The sequence below is a fragment of the Cornus florida genome, unplaced genomic scaffold (genome assembly GCF_030987335.1).
Source record: "Cornus florida cultivar Cherokee Brave unplaced genomic scaffold, ASM3098733v1 CherokeeBrave_3.0.0_Hap2_Chr04, whole genome shotgun sequence".
In the NCBI taxonomy this organism is placed as follows: domain Eukaryota; kingdom Viridiplantae; phylum Streptophyta; class Magnoliopsida; order Cornales; family Cornaceae; genus Cornus; species Cornus florida.
In genome coordinates, this window is record NW_026775574.1 from 15,569,933 (window position 1) to 15,593,585 (window position 23,653).

At 36.3% G+C, this 23,653-nt stretch overlaps 1 protein-coding gene and 1 pseudogene across 2 annotated transcripts; one reads left to right on the top strand and one right to left on the bottom strand.

Annotated features, from left to right (window-relative positions):
- Nucleotides 1-13,473, top strand: part of LOC132304771 ((S)-N-methylcoclaurine 3'-hydroxylase isozyme 1-like) — a 29,836-nt pseudogene extending 16,363 nt beyond the window's left edge.
- Nucleotides 1,834-23,465, bottom strand: LOC132302843 (uncharacterized). 2 transcript variants are annotated; one of them, XM_059799827.1, is made up of 4 exons: nt 16,935-23,465; nt 15,830-15,877; nt 11,487-11,599; nt 1,834-4,302 (listed from the first exon to the last, which is right to left on the bottom strand). In XM_059799827.1, exon 4 carries the CDS (start codon nt 4,055-4,057, stop codon nt 2,954-2,956), a length of 1,104 nt encoding a protein of 367 aa, XP_059655810.1. In that variant the 5' UTR covers nt 4,058-4,302; nt 11,487-11,599; nt 15,830-15,877; nt 16,935-23,465; the 3' UTR covers nt 1,834-2,953. The 2 variants fall into 2 exon arrangements, with proteins under 2 accessions (XP_059655810.1, XP_059655809.1); XM_059799826.1 differs by lacking the exons at nt 15,830-15,877; nt 16,935-23,465 and having other exon boundaries at nt 1,898-4,302; nt 11,487-12,892.
- Nucleotides 23,466-23,653: the final 188 nt, after the last annotated feature.

Sequence of the window (23,653 nt, forward strand, 5' to 3'; positions counted from 1 at the left end):
AGCATATGCAACAAGCCTTTTAAACCCCTAGGTTACCCCTAGTGGACGAGTGAAGTCTCGTGAGGGTTTTCAGAAATGATACCCACAAACATTAAGCTCATTCTCACAAAAGAGACACCAATATTAGAAACAATCATTGGGTGAAAACTACCTCAAGTATGCAATGTTTCAAACATTTTTAAGCAATCTCCCAAAATTTTAACATCAAGCAAACAAGTATGGTCCTCCACACATTAAGAAAATGATCATGCAAATCAAAACAACTCTAGAATTCTTTTGAGTGAACCGGCATCAAATATGTTGTTATCTTAGCCAACTAAAGAATTGAGCACATCCCCTCAAACTAGCACACAAATCTAGTACCGATCATCAAGACAAAAAGTGGACCTTTTATTAAAGCTTTATTGTTCTAGGTGCATTTATTCTTTTCACTCGATTTTTATTTTTATTTTTTTATTTTTATTTTTTTAATAGGATCAAAGATGGAAATATGGTGTAATGTAATGATCTATTAAGCTTTCTAGCGATTCATGAGATCGAGCGTTAGTTCAATGACTCCCAAACCAGACGGCTTTAGGGCATTAGGTATTCAAACACCCCTACGGACTTACAAGCTCAAATCAACTAGGCTACAAATCACGACAACAACCATCTAATCATTTCCCACTTCTCACCTTTTGGAAGAAGTCCTTACTTTTTTATTGCTTTTACAACATTTTTTCTTTTCTTTTTATCAATCCAATTATTAACCTAGAGTTTGGGCCCTCCACCTTTCGGCGCGAGAAGTTCAATGCTTGATGAAGCTAGAATCCCTGCTACTTAGTAAAAAGGGGTTGTTATCCATCTTTATCAAGAATGAAAACTTTCAATGCACTACTAGTCCAATTGGGATATAACCAATTCAAGAATCAACAAAGCATGTACCCCACATATGAATACTAGTGTGCGCCTGTACTAGTGTAGAATCTTAGAGTGAATCTCAAAACAATCACAAAATCAAGATGATGTGGACCACAAGTGCAAGCAAGATATCAATCTTTCGAAAAATTTACCCTTAAATGGCATCCACAAGGCATACAAGGAGTATTGGACTCTCAAGTTAAGCAATTTTTAAATTTTAAGCAATATAGTCCTCAAAAGATCAAAATCATAACTAACATCAATCTCAAATCTCAATCATGCATTTAAAGCTCAATTTCAAGTAGAATGCAACAAAGTCACCTTACCCCTAAACTTAAACCGCACATTGTCCTCAATGTGCAATGAGAACAATGGAAAAGATGGAAAGAGTATACCGTGGTGGTGTAGACGTGAAGCCTGGTCATGATCCAATTCGAAAGACGTCTCTTCCAAACTTGGAATCAACAATCTACTTGAATAACCACATGAGCATACTTACATCAAATATCAAATGGGAGAAGATAAATAAATCAAGCATTTTAAGGCAATATAGCACAAGATGAAAGGGAGATATGAGATCAAACCCTAATTAAAGCATGAAATGTGCATGAGTACACATAAGGGCACAATGATGAAACAAATTTTTGTATTTTTCATTTAATGAAAACAAGTATATACAAAAAAAATAAGAAAAACAAATAATAAAATGCATGAACAAAATGCAAAAAGAAAAATAAATAAGGCAAAATGTAATGAAAGAATATGTACAATGCAAGAAATGAAAAATAAAAAATAAGATAGATGCAAGACCAAAATAATGAAAAAAAAAAAAAAAAAATCATTTTTTTTTTTAATTTAATTTTTTTCATAACAAGTATGTACACACATACAAAAATAAAACAAATAAACATGCAATGAAATAAGAGATGCAAAATAAAATTTTATTTTATTTTATTTATTTATTTATTTTTTACTTTTTTATTTATTTTATTTTATTTTTTTATATGTGAAAACATGTAAAGAGAAATGAAAAATGCGAGAAATGAAAAATGCAAGAAATATGCAAAATGGTTGCTAAGTTTAACGTCTCTAGCAAGACAGAATGCTTCTTTGAAAAACCATCTTCTTTTTTTTTATTCGAAATTAAAAACTAAAAATTAAAAATTAAGAAAAATTAAAAATTCAAGTTAAACAAAATATTTTTGGATTTTTTTTTTTTGCAAATAAGATAAAAGGAAATAAAATAAAAGAAAAGAAAAGAAAAATATTTTTGGGATTTTTTGTTTTTTTTTTTTTAAAAAAAAAAAAGTTTGAAATAAAAATAAATCTTGAAAGTAAAAATGAAAATAAAATAAAATAAAAATCTTTTTGGAGTTTTCAAAAATAAAATAAAATAAACAAAAATATTTTTGTATTTTAAACAAATTTTAAAACTTTTTTTTTTTTTTAATAAGAGAAAAGAGAGTAAATAAAATAAAAGGAATAACAAAAGTCAAAGAAGATGAAAAATAGAAAGAAGAAAAAGTTAAAAATTCAAAGGGTAAAGTTGTGATCGATCTTGACTTGGATCGATCACACCATGATTGATCTATGCTCGCACGATGGGATAGTGGATATAAAATTTGCGGTGCTTTGAAAATTTTTCTAAGTATGGAATCTTGATCGATCATGAGGGCTCCTGGATCGATCAAATTTACTTGGATCGATCGAACAGAAAGTTCGAACGATGGGACTGAGAGCTGAAATATGCAGGTTCTCTTCGAACAATGGAACAGAGAGATGAAAATTTGCAAAGATGATGTTCGATCGATCGAAGGTGCTCTTGTGATCGATCGAACTGGTACCAAATGCATCATTTTGAGATGAAAGTGCATAAAATCCTATGCTAAACCCCAATGATGGTAACAAGAATAAAAATTAAAAATTGGATGGAAAAATGTACACAAGAACGGAAAATAAAAATAAATAATAAAAAGAAATGGGATAGGAATAGAGTTGGAAACTCTACGAATACTAGTGTTTAACGTCTTTAGCAAGACGTTGGGTCAACTCACTAATCAAAAGAATAAAAAACCGGATATGAAACATCCTTATTGATCCTCTTTTCACTTTTCTCATTTAATGTCCCACTTACAACAATAAAATCATCCTCCAAAAGAATAACTTGAAAAGAAATGAAAGAGATGATATTGTTCATTTCATCCACGGTCTTGAAAACAAAATCAATCATGGTTAGCCTTGCATCATTTTTGTGCTCTTGAAGTGTATTCAAAGAATCACTTCCTATGTGAATTGGCAAGTCAATGTCTTTCAAAGACTCATTTGGAATATCAAGAAACACCTTCTCTTCATCCTTTTTCTCCTCCGCAAAAATAACCATCTCTTCACCTTCCAAATTAGCGAAGGAGTCCATTAGAGAGTTCACTTCATTTTTGGAGCTTTCAAAGTCAAAACCACAATTTTTATACATTTCAAAAAGGTATTCCTCAAGAGGGTCATTGGAGATAATAGAAGGAAGGCCCTCTTCAACAAGTTCCTCCTCCTTCTCTCCTACCTCAAGTGTGGTCAACATCTTCTCACTCTCTAAAGTAGCCATGTCATAGATAAAATCATAATCAAAACAAGGAAAGTCCTCATTAATCATGTTATGCTTTATTGGATTAGCCACTAACTCACTTGCCACTTCCTCCTCTATACAAGATAGAGTGATAGGCATTAGCTCACTTGTTTCATCCTCTTCACTCTCATCATCCTCATCTATATACATTGAAGTTCTTGCCATTTTTTCATTTGCCTCTTCCTCCTCCTCTTGACGAGAAAGAGTACTTGTAATTTGCTCAACTTGAGCTTCAAGCTTGGCTAAAGTTTGAGAATGAGAATTAATAAGTGCAGTTTGTGAAATATGAACATCAAGTAAAACTAACACTTTTTCTTCAAATCTGAGTGAGTACCTAGAAGGTGGTGGAATTGGTTCATCATAAAATGGTGGTGGAGGGTAATAGTCATAAGAAGGATTAAATGAGTGATCAAGTCCATGATAAGATGATGCATGTTGAAATGTATTGGACACAATCTCATAAGGATTAAAATATGATGGAGGAGTATAAGGTGAAGGGATGTAATTTCCCCCCAAACTTGGATCAAACAATTCCTCCATTCACAATTAAAACCCAAATACAACAAATAATGGCCTCAACAAGGGCCTATGCTTGGACAAAAATTTAAGCAATAAAATGAGCCTCAACAAGGGCTATCACAAGCACGCAAAGAAGTGAAACAATTAAAATATAAGAGTTCCAAGAATTGCTCACAACGGTCCTTTAGCACTTCAACTCCAAATTTAGCTTTAACCTCCAATAATTGCTTCAAGTTCCAAAGTTCGCCTTCCTTGTAGTCAAGTACCTAATTGAACAAATAATAATGAGAGCAAGAGAAAAGAATATACAATGGAAAATAAATAAAAAATAGAAGCAATCAAATGAACACTATTGTCTAGTTTAATTCCAACAAAACCGTTAATCCCCGGCAATGGCGCCAAAATTTGACGAGTTAAAGCCGCTTAGATGAACACCAAATTGATGTAGTATAATGGTGAGTATATCCGCCTTTTCTTCTAACCCTAATCTCTAACTTTACTAGAGAGAGAAAAATAAATTATAATGTAAAAATAAAATGACAAAAAGCTCATTTACAAATGGGTCACTTCTCTTTATATAAAAGGTCATTTTCTTAGTCACTAAGTTAGGAATATTGCTCCAAAAATATCTAATCCCGTACTATGTGGTAGGTGGACTTTTGGGTGCGCACGGGAATAAGACAGCTCACTGCCAGCAATGTTCGATCGATCAAAGAAAAAGTTGGATCGATCAGAGAAGTTGGATCAATTAAAGAAAAAATTGGATCGATCAGACTTGGCAGCTTTTCAGGATCAGCCTCTTTTTGCTCCAAATCAGCCTCCGTTTGCTCCGGATCCTCACTTAGACTTAGTTTGACTCCAAAAAGGCCTTAAGAAACCGTTTTTAGCCCATTTTAACATTATTGACCTGAAATAGACAAAAACACAAATAAGTACTAAAACGGGTAAATAAGATAGATAAAGGTCCTATAATACTCAAACTTAAGAGGTTTAAAAGTATACTTTTCAGCGCTCATCAAAATCCAATGGTGGCCAAATGGGACTTTGCTCTGATCAAAATGTAAATCTCAGCGCGCTCGTCGACTTTACCTTAAGTGGCAAAATCAAAATCCCAAAGACTAAAAAGAGATGAAGGCTTGAACTGTATGAAAAAGAAAAAGAAAAAAAGGAAGAGCAGAGAGAGATTACGTGAGATGGAATGAGAGAAATGATCAACATAATGGCCTTACGGCCATTCAAAGTGAATAAGCTTGTGGGGCCCACTACTTTTACACCATTAATCTTCACTTTTCTCTTTTCAAATCTCGGCATATGCAACATATAATCTCCTTTGCACTATATATACACACACACACACACACAAAAAAAATTGATAACACAATATCAAACCTATAATATCTCTTGTGGGACCCGCGCTAGTACACATTACCATTTCCCGTTTCCCTTCTCTCTTGTCCCACAGCTGGCAGCATCCCCTTGTTCCATCAAATTATAATATATATATATATATATATATATATATATATATATAATGTAATAACTAAAACAAACCCATTATATGGGTCCCGCCAAAAATACATTTTCAATCCTCTTTCATCTTTCCCAATTCGCATGTAATAACTAAAACAAACCCATTATATGGGTCCCGCCAAAAATACATTTTCATTCCTCTTTCATCTTTCCCAATTCGCTTCGGTTGGCCTGCTACCCATAGACATAATAAACAAATATATATATATATATATATATATATATATATATATATATATATATACACACACACATATAGATAATATGTAACAAAAATCAAATAAACTGTCTCCAATTAATCAATCTCCAATTGATAAGTCTCCGATCATAATTAATCAAATTAATTATGATAACTAAAATTGTAATGAAATAAATTAAAATCTTAAAAAAAAATTCGGGCTGTCACATTCTCCACCATTTAAAAAGAATTTCGTCCTGAAATTCAGATCAGACAGTTTCCGCATACCCAAAAACTTCCAATCCCAACTTATCCCTTAAAGGATACACAAAACCCTAGACAAAGAATCTCGTCCGTCGCACAATCAAACTCAAACTCAAATCTACACATCCCTGTCAGATCAAGCACTCGCTAACTACCCATAGCTACATCATTGCATAACTGCACCAGCGACTACCAACCGTATTATTCGACAATCATTATACTAAACAACTACAAGATGGCTAAACAACAAATCTCTCAATGACTACATATTCATGAGTCACCAGAACAATAAAACGTACTGTCCTGTACCCAGAACCTAAATCTTCAAAATAAGATCTTCAATAATCAAATGGTCAAACCACAATCCTTTATCGGACACTTTATCCTACCAACACACCTCGTCACCCGAGACAAATCACTTGAATTTATAAAACACCATTATCTCAAACGAAGGTCTTTCCCAGACTAGATCTACACTGTCACACTGGCATAACGTGCAATACCGTGCTCTCACTATCTCTGACAAATTGAAACAATCATTGACCTTTGACCCGACATCGTGCTAAAAAGGGACTGATTCAAGAGAAATAGTTGGCCAGGCCATTCTCATCATCGATCTGGTCTCAACACAAACGTCGTTCCTGTCCTCAGGTCTAAACCTCAAACACAATCTCACACAGTACACAAAACAACCATGAGATCTAGTCACTATTAATCCATCGCTCTATGTAACCTTAATAACTATACAGTCATATACCTATTCTAAAAATCTCAATCATTTTTTAATCACACAATCCATAACAAGCTAAAAATAACACGACACTAAACGTCACAATCATCGACCAACATAAATGCTCTCTAATCTCCTCATAACACCCATACAATGTAAACAACTCCTCACTCAATTCAATTCTTACCTCGTCAAAATACACAACGCGACTATCTCATGCCTGAGATCTCAAAACCAAAGTCAATTACTACGATTACTCCTCAAAGGAATCATATATTCACATTTCAAATCATATAATCCTGAAACGATACCGACACTTGTCCTCAAAACACTGCTTGAATCAAACATCTATAAAAACATCCGAGTGCATGACTCACATAATAACACTTAATCATCCTCGAACTTACAGTTCACGACACATCCCCTAGCCATTACTGCTGGAACCAGACACTAGAAACACACAATTCCTATTCTGCAATTCGTGCCTCACACACCATCGATCAAAACCACTCGTAGAATAAGCATTACTAAAACCCAAGACTACATTTCCCTCCATGGGAGTGAGTCGACCAAAATAACCAACCCTTTATCGGTGAACTCTAACAGCATAACAAACCACACATGGGTCAGCCTATCTGTGGACGCGCACAACTCCTAAATAGAGGAAAAGATATACGACAAAAGACGTCCTTATTAGGACCAGAACAAATGGAAGGGTAATAAACCCCACACTCACCAGAGACTAACAACTCGCACCTGAATGCTCCCGACACCTTGTCACACATTACTCACTAATTGTCCAACCGTGGACACCCAATCTTACTTGAGATGAACTAGATTCTTTACATACTGAAAGAAGAACTAACCAGATGCCCGTACGGAACCATGAACTTAAATCTAAGCGATCTCGCCGCTAACTAAGCGTCATACACAATCAATACTGGAACCTCGCATACGCTACTCCGCTACACCCATGCTAACCAAAACCAATCAGATAAGAGCTTCAATTGCTTACAGTGTACTAACACTAGAAACAATCACAGTACGTTAGACACTGCGTCCCATTCTATCTAGAATTAGTCACTCCCAAATGACAACCTCTAAGCTATAAAAAGACACATTACCACTCATTCCATCTCCTCTTTCCCAGGCGATACTACCTCGATTACCGTGCACACAAGACCCGTGACCTCAGTCACAACAACCCACTGATTCGTCAAAAGAAAAAGTGTCTATCTGGCAACATCGTCCTCACTAGCTCTAAAGACTAAACTGTCCACAATCGCCTCAACTGGCGCACAATCCCATCACCTACCTAACAACACACAACAAACAACTTATACTCTCTAATCCACCCTCGGATTATACCGTAAACCATTTTGCTGATCAAAACTAAGACTTCACGTCACAACGCCTTTACTACCATCATCTTCGAATGACAACTCGAACTCACGTCCCACGGACTCAACAGACTACCGCTAAGCGATCTCCCCATAAGCAATCCCTAGGATAACACAATCACAACAAGAGAGTATGCCTCACTCTCGAAACTCCCCACAGTAACCACTACTTACTACCAGAAAAAGACCTTTATACGGCAATGCCATACCAACAAATCCCAAAAGGAAAATGAGCACAAAAACCAGAATGCTCAACATCTAAATGTCTCCTCAAACCATCTACAACACAATCAGTTATTATCACTTAATCTGCTACTCCGACCATTCTTTCCAAGACAATCTGCGTGCTTAAGCAAGAAAATTTCACACCCTTGGTTCAACATCATTACCTCCCCTCTTCACCATTCCTCATAACACTCTTGACCCCGACAAAGTCAAATGAGGCTACCAGCTAAGCCTACGGGATCACCCTTGTCCCAATCATTTCAAATCGACAGTCTATCTCTTGAATCCTCAAACACCCAGCAATATCACATGATACTCCAAACATAGCCCACAACTTCTAATTTTCAAACACAATCTATTTAGTACACATTACCTATTATCTATCATTCCATCTGCAAAAAACCAAGCATTTCCCTACTACCTACCTTATCGTGCAATCCTACACTACACATCTAAAACTGACCACTATACACCACCTTGAGACTCTCTCGACAACCGTGCCAACCCATAACCCTACTTATCAACCAAGCAATGTAATCAACTCATCGAGAGTCAATCACCCGCAACACACTCCCGTGGCACTCCGGAATGGGAATCACTCTTCGACAAACCAATCTCTAAAACTGACTCCTACCACCCATGAACTGAATCACATCAAATAATCCATCACCCAGTACTGGCATGACTCTAGTCAATACCCACGCCACTTTAGACTCACAGAGCCCAACAAGTCCCCTTAACAGGCGTAACCAACAAGCTTCCTCGGACCATACCAGAATACTCGAAATACACGTTTACAACCCATAAACTACACTCGTGACTCTAGCAACCTCTATCACACCCACCACAAACCGATTCGAAGAGAACCCCTGTACCAAACCGCGACCTAAGTCATAAACACTAATTTCTAAAAGTCATACATACCTCACGAAAACGTCACATCGTAGACCTGACCTCCACAATCACAAGAACCGACGCACTAACACATGAAACTCATACGTCTCACCCTGGACATCACACTGTACCATAGCAATCGTTCGAAGGTCGTGCCCCAAGCACTATGCCCTTAAAACAACGAGAAAACTGAAGCAACTATGCACTAAATAGCTTAATCCACGAGCTAAAGACCTACGCCATTCGTTTGATAAGAACCGACACCTAAACAACCCTGGAGCAACTGAGTTCCTCCCCTACTCAGGTTAAAACCTACACAACCTTCAATGCTGCAACAAGTACTCTACCGTTCTAGCAACCATCGCTTACCCAACTGTATATACACACGTGAACACACACATAATAACCGTACCCCATACTATGATATAATCGTATCCCATCATTTCAAAAAATAAAATTTTAAACACCCCGTCTTTCATTAAAAAAAAAAAAAAAAATACTTGCATAATCATGCCTAAATAATCGTCACAATACCATACGAGACATGCTTGCATATACCGTACTTAATATTTGTCACATTAACATTTAAAATAAAACTGCACACACCTTGCCTACCACTTGTCGTTATCACCGAATTCACACTTGTCATCATATCATAATTAATATGTTTTCAATTATTTATACATTTCATCGTCATGGCCATATAACACACATTTTAGCAATTAAACATGTATGCATATGAACACTTAGCAAATAAGCATGCCTTTTAAAACCATAAACACATAAGGAAGTAACAAGTAGGCATGCTGCTTAAAACAATAAACACTTTAACTGGCAATACTTTCAAATCAACTCAAGTCCCACTTAGGTCAACCCTACCCGTCGTCCTTAGGTTTTCGAACCTAAAGCTCTAATACCAAATTTGTAACGACCCAAAATAATAATAATAATAATAACAAATAAATAAAAATAAAAATTTTGGCATGACCTACACAGAAAAAGTCCTACTATGACCTGTTGAAATACATATAAAATGCAATGGCTTCACTGAGTCTCAAAACTAATCTATCATATCCCAACACACACTGCAATAATATACAACATCCCCAAAATCAACACATATATACAAAATGTCCCGTTCCTCCATCTCCTCAAAACAAGGAATCACTTTAATTACATTAAATTACAATCCATGAAATATATTTATTTATACAAATTCTACCATTACAACACTATACAAGTTACACTTAATTAATTAATTTTTTTTATAAAAGGTACATGATCATGTTTCTATACAAAAGACAACAAAATAAGAGTTCCAGTCCAGTCTTAATTTGCAATGGGTTGTCACCTGCCCCTTCTTTCCCCAAACCTGAAAAATGTTAAAATAATGGGGTGAGCATAAGCTCAGCAGGAGGTGTCTAAGACATATCTCTTATGACCCTGTGAATTCACTCAAAGAGTAGGCAAAAAGTAGACGGGATCATGTCATAGGGAATGCACATCAACAACCACAACTATAAGCTTATAAATAATTGTTATTGAAACACAAATACACCAAATATGCAAATGGAGTGCAATGTCATGCCAATGTCGTTTCTCATTTTTCAAAATAATTCTTTTTCACCGTTCCAAACCGTTAATGCAACCCGACTCATAGCACCTTTATGGCGTCACGAGGGAAGGCTTAGCTAGCTTTCCCCGACCACATGGCACCTCCATGGCGTCGTCTGGGCCTATGTAGCTCAACCATACTAGAGTCTCTATCCATTTCCCTCTAGATCACATTAACACCACGGACCATTAGGCACCTCCTAGGCGTGCGATTTTCACAAACACTTTTCAAAAACTTTTTCCAAAAACAATTCATTGCCTTTTTAAAACAATTTTTCCCCCATTCCATGCCCAATGAAAATGCATAAATGCACCATACCACTTAAACATCATAATTCTTTATACATTTAAATTCTTAATCATAAACACAATTGGGAGAAAAATTATATAATACACATATCATGCTTCTTACTATATCTCCGGTAACTCAAATACGTAAGACATGGAATATAATCATTCAAGACATGTTTTCTCATAAAATGACATAATTACATATCACATATATAACAAATAAATCATTTTTGCAATGATCCACAAGAATTAAACATACTATACAACAATTCATGAAAAATAATTCACAAAAATCTAAAAAAAATGTGAATTAGAAACCCATACCTCTTAATTGAAGAAAAGCCCCAAAATATGCCCAATATTTCGAAATCCAATGGTGGTCAAACGGGACTTTGCTCCGATCAAAACGTAAATCTCGGCGCGCTCGTCAACTTTGCCTTAAGTGGCAAAATCAAAATCCCAAAGACAAAAGAGAGATCAAGGCTTGAATTGTAAAAAAAAAAAAAAAAAAAAAAAAAAAAAAAAAAAAAAAAAAATTGAGAAAAAAAAAAAATGCAGAGAGTGATTGAGTGGGAAGGAGTGAGAAAAATGATCAGCATAATGGCCTTAGGGCCATTAAAAGTGAATAAACTTGTGGGCCCCACCACTTTCACGCCATTAATCTTCACTTTTCTCTTTTCAAATCTTGGCAGATATAACATATAGTCTCCTTTGTACTCTATATACACACACGCGCGTACACAAAAGTGATAACACAATATCAAACCTATAATATCTCTTGTGGGACCCGCGCTAATACATATTACCATTTCCCATTTCCATTCTCTCTTGTCCCACGGCTGGCTGCATCCCCTTGTTCCATCAACAATATAAATATATATATATATATATATATAATGTAATAACTAAAACAAACCCATTATATGGGTCCTGGAAAAAATACATTTTCATTCCTCTTTCATCTTTCTCAATTCACTTCGACTGGCCTGCTACCATAGACATAATATATATATATAATATGTAACAAAAATCAAATAAATTATCTCCAATTAATCAATCTCCAATTGATAAGTCTCCAATCATTTGATTAATTATGATAACTAAAATTATAATGAAATAAATTAAAATCTTAAAAAAAAAAAATCCGGGTTATCACAAGGGCTTATTCAGTGAAATTTGAGGTCAATTTTTTTTTGTTCATGATCATCTGATGCAGTTGAGATAACTTAACCCTCTAAGAAAATCACCATAAGGGAAATGTTCAAGCTTTGAACTCTAATGTAGAAATAATAAAAAAAGTAGAGGTTAGTTTTGCATTTTTGAAGTAATTTTCTTTCAACTGAAATCATATGGAAACCATCTTTGCTGTCAAAAGCAAGAAGGTAATACTAAAATGTAAACTTACTGGTGCCAGGTTAGAGAACTATGTAATGAGAGTCAAATTTTAACTCTTTGACATGAATAGAATGCAGATTAATTAATTAGAACAAGGCACAACTAGCCTTGTCAAGCTTGAACAGGACTAGTTTGGCTTGATTCAGACAAGTTTTTCCATACTATTCTTAGCTGTGGTGTGGTCGGTGAATCCACAAATTACATTGATATGGAGAAAATGCATTGCGTTAGTTTTTCGTTTTCTATTGAGGTTTCAGTTCCAATTGTTTGGCATATAATCTAAAAATCAATCATACACATGATGCATTCTCAGGAGCTATTCGCTGCTGGTACAGACACTGGTACCTCAACGATTGAATGGGCGATGGCAGAATTGATAAAAAATCCAGAATCCATGAAGAAAGTCCACAAAGAAATGACAAGAGAAATCAAACAAGATTTGCTAGAATCCCATCTACCACAGCTACATTACCTACAAGCCTGTTTCAAAGAAACTATGAGGTTGCACCCTCCAGGACCATTTCTGCTTCCTCACCGTTCACCTGACTCGTGCAAAGTGATGAATTACGCCATTCCTAAGAATTCTCAAGTACTAGTAAATGTTTGGGCGATTGGGTGAGACCCCATGATTTGGGAAGATCCATTGAAATTTAAGCCAGAGCAGTTCCTCAACTCGACTTTGGATTTCAAAGGGAATGATTTGGAGTTCTTACCCTTTGGTGCAGGGAGAAGAATCTGCCCTGGCCTACCCATTGCAGCAAAGCTTGTTCCTTTGATAGTTGCTTCATTGATTCATTGTTTTGATTGGTCACTTCCACATGGAAGTGATCCCATTGAGCTAGACGTGAATAAGAAGGTTGCTGTGACATTGCAGAAGGAACATCCCTTGGTCCTCATTCCCAAAGTTAAGAAATGATCAACAGATTGCGCCAATCTTCCTACCATGTATGCTATTATAATCACTTTCATATATTTATCTCAATGATGGCTCATTATATCAGTTGTCAACAATGAGAGCTTACTTTTAAATTTCAATACACACTTATTTCAATAAAAGAAGGCTCATTATGATTACTTGTATGAATGGTTCTGTGTGTTTATCAGGAAAGCTCATGAGCAGTAGATTTTTTATCTTAAATTAAATTTAAAGTTGTGTGTTTCAAAACTCAATTCAACTCTTTAGAAGGTCAATTAGTGTGCATTTAGTTATATTTCTCTCCTCAATCTCAAATGATGTAAAGTGACAACTAGACTGAAAACTAGTCCATGGGTTTGTTCACATCTTTACACTAAATCAGAATACCGAGGGAAAATCAAAAATAAAAAATACATTAAACATTGTGCTACAATCAAGTCTAGAATGAATTGGAGACCTATTTATAAAGTTGGTTATAAACTTACGAGCTTGACCATTTCTCCTACTATGCTTCTAGTGCTCTTCATCAGCAATAAATAAATTCTTAGCAGCCATAAAAATCTCACGCTTTTGCCATTTTACTTCTTTTCTCCTCATTCTAAAAACAGATCTATACAACATGAAAAAGGAAAGATAAGAATATTTAAGTAATAAAAAAATTAATTAAATATTTATTTTTGAGTATAAAATTATAAGTTTTATGCACTCATCGCCTTCCTTTTAAAAATAAGCACGTTGCTGTCTACAACACTAACCAATTTTCAAGAGGATGTGACCATGTATGGTATGGTCTGCATTGCAAGTTGTCCTTTCTTTGCCAAATATCAGAATATATCAATAAAGTACAGACAACATCACATTCAGGCACGAACTAGACTTTAATTTTTTTTTTAGAATTAATGAACATACTCTCACTAAAATTACAATTTGTCCTACTTAATTAATTTTTTTGCATTTTATATTTTAAATTTTTAAAAATTTATGAAGAAAATCCCATTAAAATTACAAAAATAGACATACTATATAAGTTTGTCTCACAAATTAAAAGGCCGTCCCTCCTAAACAAAATTTTTTGGGTCCGTCACTAATTACATTAATGTCGAAAAATTTTGATGGTTCTAAAAGGAGCTTGAGAGTAAGATTAAAATTACTTAAACAAGCAAACAAACCAAACTTGAACTTGAAAAGTAATACTCCAGTATTTAATTGCTCGACTCGACTCATTTGCAGTCTTTAGGAATCCGGTTACCATGAAGCAATTTATATACGTATAGGTAAACTTTCAAGGCTCAACGTGGGCCAAAAGAAAAGCCCAACATGCCAAGTAGTTAGCAATCAACCAGCCCAACAATAATACCACTTTAACAATTGAAATAACCATTAATAAAAACCACTGGTCATCAGGTAGTTAGCAATGGCTATTTCAGGTCAATCCGGCGAAGAGACGAGGGGACAATCAGGGATAGCACTCGATCACCCCCATGGAGCTCAATCTGTAGGCGTTGGTGGTGGGCGATTACCAATCGTAACAAGTGACCATTCAGTTGATAGAGCAGAAATGTATTCCCCGTTCGAAGATCTTAGGGTTCCGGCGATAGGTGGCTACCAGTTTCAGAACCGCCGATTGTGATAAGGGTGAGTTCCTGAATATTCTATTGTTTGAAGAAGTATTTCCCAGCTGATATTCGTTAAAGATATATAAACTTAAAATGCCTCTTTCCAGCTTTGGGACCTATTGCAGGACACCCCCAGTTGATATTGATATTTTAAAATGGAAAGAAAAAATCTACAAGCTTCAATTCTGAACCACATCTTATGGTTTCCTATTGTGTATATAAATATATAGATATATATACATATATTTTTTTATAAAACTTTCATCCTACCATTTTTTAACGACTTGGACATAGACGTATGCGAACAACCTTACCTTTGACATATACATCTAAGCAATAACAATATCATATGGACTTCTAAATCATTTGTAAATGCAAATTTGTGATCTCTATAGACTAAAGAGACTTTCAACAAGTTGAATTACTATTTTCACCATATCATGTGAATCATTAAGTTCTTTGGGCCAAGTCAATGATCTTATTGCTTCTACGTAACGACAAAAAGCTATTTTGAGTAAATTTTTGGTCTTGAATTATAACGACTCAAATCTGAGGGTCCGAATCGTTAACCGGGTCTTTACTCGAACCCGAGATCAGCTAAGGGCACTACTGTCATTTCCTATGTCAATACATAATATACGTATCATCTCAGGGTTTATAAAATAATAATAATAATAAATAAATAATAAAATAATAAAATGATATCATAACTGCAAGGTATGTCAAAACGGTTTACTAACCCATCGAACCCTGTGGAGGAGTGTTGTTCGCCACTTCCCTTCCATATCCTGAAAAATGATAAATATAAGGGGTGAGCAAATTACTCAGTAGGTGGTGCCTAAGACACACCTCTTGTGACCCCGTGAATCCACACAATGAATAGAAAAATAAAGAAGCGGGATCATACCATACCGAGGTAAACATAGCAACAAATTCGACAATCCAAGTCATAATTAAATTATACCGTGTAATGGGATGCAATGCCATGCAATGTTATTCCCCAATTTTTACCAAAACCATTTCTGCCATCATTTCCAAACCATTAATGCAACCCGTCCCATGGCAGCTCCATGGCGGCACGAGAGAAGGATTAACTAACTGTCCCTGACCACAAGGCAAGCTCCAGGGCGTCATTTGAGCCCAGTTAACTCAACCACGCTAGGGCAGTCTCCTTAATTCTCTTTAGATCACATTAACACCACGGACCCATAGGCAATCTTCTAGGCGACCAGGTTTTTCGCAAAACTTTTATCAAAACCTTTCCCAAAATATTTTCTTTTATTTCTTTCAAAACAATTTTCCATTTCAACTCAAATTTTTCCCCTTTTCATGCCAAATGTCATGCATGAATGCATCATGCCTTTCCACGACATGTTAATATCAACTTCCACATATTTTATATACATCATTCTTGCATACAAAATAAAGTAAAATAAAATAAAATAAAATAATTAACTCAAAGCTTCAATAAAAATCGAACCCAAATTCATAACACATAACATTCTAGGCATATAAGAAATTTAAACTTAGCATGCTTCTCATACTATTAATACCATGACAATAAGGGATTTTCATATAACATAAATAAGCATGCTTCACAAGAAATTCCAAGAAAATTATACATACTTACATTCATCATTTCTAGCAATTACTAACACAATAGGCATAAAAAAATCAACACTTAAGCATGCTTTTCATTCAAATCAAACAATACATCTAATAACATGCTTTACATACCCAAGTAAGTCAATTTAGAAACAATCAACTCAAATTATACATGCTTGATAAGAATTTTAGTAGAAAAATTCACAAAGGTGCAAGAAAGTGGGAATTAGAGACCCCTACCTCAAAATTGTGCAAAACCCTCAAAATGGGTCCAAATTTTTGGACTCCTTAAGGTGGCCAAATGCTGAAATTGCTGGTATGGATCTGAAGGCCTCGTCGTGGGCTTCGATTTGCCGCAAACGGCTATTAAAAATACTAAGTAATGAGAGAGAGACCTTGGATTGAAGCTTGCAAAAGGAAGAAAAAAGAAAAAGCAAAGTAAAGAACAAAAAGAGAAAACCAGCGGGGAGAAGAGAGAATGGTGACCAAACATGTCTCATGCATTAAGTTTGATATTGGTGGGTTCCATCATTTTTTTATTTTATTTTTCCTTTTCCTTTTTGTTTTTAATTTACACCACACACACACATAATTACACATATAATTTGCAACCACATAAAACACAATAAATAAGAATAAATATGATGCAAATGGACCCAACTAAAATACCCGTACATGGCAATACCGATAGCTGGCCCCACACAGGTCCGTCCGGTGCGAAAAATGAAAAAATTCGAAAATGACTAACCTTGCATTTCCAAGAGTCCTGAACTCAATGGAATGCCCCAACCAACTCTCTGACACACCCGGCACACCCCCTGATGTCTGGTGTGCAAAACGTGAAATGACGAAATTGCCCTTACAGCGACAAAAATTTTCAAAAAAATGAAAAATGCCGAAAATTGGAAACATCACAATCTACCCTCCTTAAAGAGATTTCGTCCTCGAAATCTACCCTCCTTGTGATGAAGGCCCATAGCCACACACTCTCCAAGAACACCTCACGAAATCTTGAGACTATGAACCCACTAACATTATTGCCTTTGACACTGGACGTTATCAGGCAATTACACACCACTGTCACCAAAACCCAAAACGGTACTCATTTCCCACTTCATCATAACATAAGACCAACTAGGCTCTATGCCTGACTTAAGACGAACATCAGTCCACTCCACACTGCCATGAAAGGCTCCAAAGCCTGAAAGGAAAATGGTTACAAGACCCCGGAACGTAACAACATCCAACCTTCACTCATCCTTCAAATGACACATTAAACCCTAAACAAGAAATTCCATCCATCTATCAATCAATCTCAACTCTAATCTACACGTCCCTGACAGACCAAACACTTACTATTTAGTACGTAGCTACACCACCACATAATCGTACCAACGACTACTAATCACACCATATAACAATCATTACACTTAACAATTACATAATGATTAAACAATGAGTCCCCCAATAACTGCATAAACATTAGTCACCAAATCAATAAGCGTACTATCCTGTACCCAAGACACAAATCCTTGGAACAAGATCTTTAATAATTAAACGGATCGTGCACTGGGTCCCACCCAACACACCTCGTCACCCGATACAACTTCCTGAATATACACCACCACACTAACACACACTCAATACCATACTCTCACTATTCGTGAGAACCTAAAACAATCATTTACCTTTGACCCAACATCGTGCTAGAGAGGGATTGATTTAGGAGAAATGGTTGGCTAGGCCATTCTCATCCTCGATCCGATCTCAACACAGATGTTGTTCCTATCCTCAAGTCCAAACGTCAAACAAAATCTCACACAGTCCACAAAACAACAATAAGATCCACTCACAATAATCCATCGCTCTACGTAACCTTAACAACTATACAGCCATATACATACTCTAAAAATCCCAATCATACTTTAATCAAATAACTATAAAAAGCTAAAAGCAATACGGCACCAAATACCACAGTCATCAACTAGCATAAAAGATCTCTAATCTCCTATTAACGCCTATACTAAGTAAACAACTCCATAGCATTACTCGATTCAATTCTTACCTCGTCAAAACACACAATGTAACTATTTCATGCCTGAAATCTCAAAACTAAAGTCAATCATTCATATTATCCTCAATGGAATCCCATAATCATTCTCTAGCTGCATAACTTTCGACAATACCAACACCTGTCCTCGAAACACTGTTAGAATCAATCACCTATAAAAACATCCAAATACATGTGTCACATCACATCACCTAATCATTTTCAATCTTTCATTTATGACAAATTCCTTCCCGCCACCACCAATACCTAACACTGAAAATATACAATCCTATTCGATAGTTCGTGCCTCGCATACTATCGGTCAAAACCATACTCAAAACAGGCAGTACAGAAGCCCAAGACTCCACCTCCCTCCAAGGGAGTGAGTCAACCCATTCAACCAGAACCTCTACTGATGAACCCAACAACATAACAAACCACTCATAGGTCTGTCCACCCATGGTCGCGCACAACTCCTAAATGGAGAACAAGACTCACAACAAACGACGTCCTTGCCGGCACTAGAACAAACGGAAAGGGCAACGAACCCAGCTCTCATAAGAGACTGACGACTCGCACTCAAATGCACCCGACAACCTGTCACACACTACTTATCATTCATCCATTTGTGGACACCCAATCAAAGCGACCTTGCCACAAACGGACCGTCCTACACAATCAACACAGAAACTTCATACACACTTCTCCACAACACTATGCTAACCAAGACCAATCAAATAAGAGCATTAATGCTCACGACACTCGATCACTAGAAACAATCATAGCACTATGGACACCGCGTTCCGTCCTATCTGGAAACCATCACTCCCAAATGACAACCCCAAAGCCATAAAATGACACTTTACCATCCATTCCACCTTCACCCTTCAAAACGATGTTACCTCGAACACCGTGCACACAAGACCCTCAGTCACAACATTCCACTAACTCCTCAAAAGAAAAAAGGTGTCTATCCGGCAACACCGCTCTCGCTAGTTCTAAAAACTCAACTATCCACAATCGCCTCAACTGGCGCACAATCCCATCACCTACCTATCAGCACACAACAACAGCTTATAATCTCCAATCCATCCTCAGATCATACCTTAAACTATCCTGCTCATCAGCACTAAACATCACACCATGACACCATAACACCTCCACTGTCACTCATTTCAACAACAGTTTAAACCTCTTATCCCATCAGATCATCAAGTCACTACTCAAAAAGTTTTTCCTTGAACATCCTTAAGATAATACCATTGTAACAAAAGAATAAGCACAACTCTCGATACTACCCATAACAACTACTATTTACCACTAGAAAAGAATCTCCATACGGCAATGCCATGCCGACAAATCCTGGAACAAAATGAGCACAAGATCCGAAATGCTCAACACCCAATTGTCTCCTTAAAATCATCAACGATACAATCATTCACAAACGCCTAACTGACTACTTAAACCACTCTTTCTAATGCGATCTACGTGTCTAACCAAGAAAACTTCACACACTAGGTTCAACATCATCATTTCTTCTCCGCACTGTTTCTCAGAACACCCTTGGCCCCGACAAAGGTCAAATGGCCTACCAACTAAACCTACAAGATCAACCTCATCCCAATCATTCTTATCATCAATCTATCTTTTAGAATCCTCAAACACCAAACACTATCTCCTGATATGTCAGACTTGATTTGAAATACAACCCCAGCCCGCAACTTACAACATTTAAAACACAGTCCTTTTGGTAACACACACTTATTATCGATCACTTCATCCACAACAACGAGCACTTCAATGACCTCAAATAACTTGCCTTATAGTACAATCCTGCTCCATACGACTAAAACTAACCACTATACACCACCTCAAGACTCTCTCGACAACCGTGGTAACCTATATCCCCGCTCATCCACCGAACCAAGTAATCAACTCACCGAGAGTCAATTACCAGCAACACGCTCCCACAACTATCCAAAATGAAAATCACACCTTGACAAACCAGTCTCTAAAACAAACTCTTACAAGACCACAAAATGCGCGACACCCAGTAACCGATTCTATATCACCCCCGACCTACAGAATCCAACAAGTTTCCATGATAGTCGGAACCAAAACACTTCCTCAGACCGTACTAGAACACCCGTAATACACACCTACAACCAATAGACTACATTCGTGACTTAAACAACCACTGTCACACTAACCACTACCGGTTCGAAAAGAACCTCCGCACCAAACCGTGACCCAAGTCACTAACACCAACCTCTTATGGGCATACCAAAGCCCTCACTCGCACACCCGACCTCCATGGTCACCAAAACCCATACACCAACGCATGAAACTCACATGCAACAAGGGCATCATGCAATGAAATATGAACCCATTCTAAAGTCATGCTCTAAGCACCCCACCAAATGCAACAAGAAGATCAAAAATGGCTGTACAAAATAGCTCAGTCCACGATCTAGAAACCCACGCCATTAGTTCGACAAGAACACTCACCCAACAACTTTAGAGCAACCGAGCTTCTCGCCTACTAAAGTCAAAACTTACATAATCCTCAATGCCATGACAAGTTCCCCACCGTACTAGCAACCTTCCCATGCTCGACCACATGCATGCATAAGAATATAGGTATATACACAAAATACACTAATATCTATATATATAATAACCGAAACATAACTCTTGACACGACCGTGTCCTATCACAGAAGTTTAAACGATAAATCCATTAAATTATTATGTGAAATTAAATATCCTTTTCTATCTTCCTCATTATTTCATATACTAACACTTACACGATCCGTGCTCACAGCTTGCCATCTTATCATGTAAAACATGTTTTCAATTACCTTCACATTTCATTTTCATAGTTTAGATTATATGACTACTTCACATGCATGGCCATGTAACACAAATTTTAGGATCTAAACACATAAGCACTTAGCAATTAGACATGCCCTCAAAACTGCAAACATATAAGCATGTGATCATGTAAGCAAATAAATAGGTAAGTAAGTAAACAAGTAGGCATGCTTCTCAAACACCTAAACACTCTAGTAATTAGTCACTTAAATAACGCAAACGACTTCCCACACAACCCTAAATAGGTCTCTACCCGTCGTCCGACTAGTTTTCAAACCATTGCTCTGATACCAATTTTGTAACGACCCGAACCCGAGGGTCCGAATCGTTAACCGGGTCCTTACCCAAACCTGAGGTCAACTAAGGGCATTACCGTTATTTCCTATGTCAATACATAATATACATATCATCTCAGGGTTTATAAAATAATAATAATAATAAATAAATAAATAAATAATAAAATGATATCATAACTGCAAGGTATGTCAAAACGGTCTACTAACCCATCGAACCCTATGGAGGAGCGTCGTCCGCCACTTCCCTTCCATGTCCTGAAAAATGATAAATATAAGGGGTAAGCAAATTGCTCAGTAGGTGGTGCCTAAGACACACCTCTGGTGACCCCGTGAATCCACACAATGAATAGAAAAATAAAGAAGCGGGATTATACCATACCGGGGTAAACATAGCAACAAATTTGACAACCCAAGTCATAATTAAATTATGTCGTGCAATAGGATGCAATGCCATGCAATGTCACTCCCCAATTTTTACCAAAACCATTTCTGCTATCATTTCCAAACCGTTAATGTAAGCCGTCCCATGGCAGCTCCATGGCGGCACGAGAGAAGAATTAATTAACTGTCCCTGACCACAAGGCAAGTTCCAGGGCGTCATTTGGGATGCAGTTAACTCAATCACGCTAGGGCAGTCTCCTTAGCTCTCTCTGTATCACATTAACGCCACGGACCCATAGGCAATTTCCTAGGCGACCGGGTTTTTCGCAAAACTTTTATCAAAACCTTTACCAAAATATTTTCTTTTATTTCTTTCAAAAACAATTTTCCATTTCAACTCAAATTTTTTCCCCTTTTTTATGCCCAATGTCATGCATGAATGCATCATGCCTTTCCATGACATGTTAATATCAACTTCCACATATTTTATATACATCATTCTTGTATACAAAATAAAGTAAAATAAAATAAAATAAAATAATTAACTCAAAGCTTCAATAAAAATCGAACCCAAATTCATAACACATAACATTCTAGGCATATAAGAAATTTAAACTTAGCATGCTTCTCATACTATTAATACCATGACAATAAGGGATTTTCATATAATATAAATAAGCATGCTTTACAAGAAATTCGAAGAAAATTATACATACTTACATTCATCATTTCTAGCAATTAACAACACAATAGACATAAAAAAATCAACACTTAAGCATACTTTTCATTCAAATCAAACAATACATCTAATAACATGCTTTACATACCCAAGTAAGTCAATTTAGAAACAATCAACTCAAATTATACATGCTTGATAAGAATTTTAGTAGAAAAATTCACAAAGGTGCAAGAAAGTGGGAATTAGAGACCCCTATCTCAAAATTGTGCAAAACTCTCAAAATGGGTCCAAATTTTCGGACTCCCTAAGGTGGCCAAATGCTGAAATTGCTGGTATGGATCTGAAGGCCTCGTCGTGGGCTTCAATTTACCGCAAACGGCTCTTAAAAATACTAAGTAATGAGAGAGAGATCTTGGATTGAAGCATGCAAAAGGAAGAAAAAAGAAAAAGCAAGGTAAAGAACAAAAAGAGAAAACCAGCGAGGAGAGGAGAGAATGGAGACCAAACATGTCTCATTAAGTTTGACATTGGTGGGTCCCATCATTATTTTATTTTATTTTTTCTTTCCCTTTTTGTTTTTAATTTACACCACACACACATAATTACCCATATAATTTGCAACCACATAAAACACAATAAATAAGAATAAATATGATGTAAATGGACCCAACTAAAATATC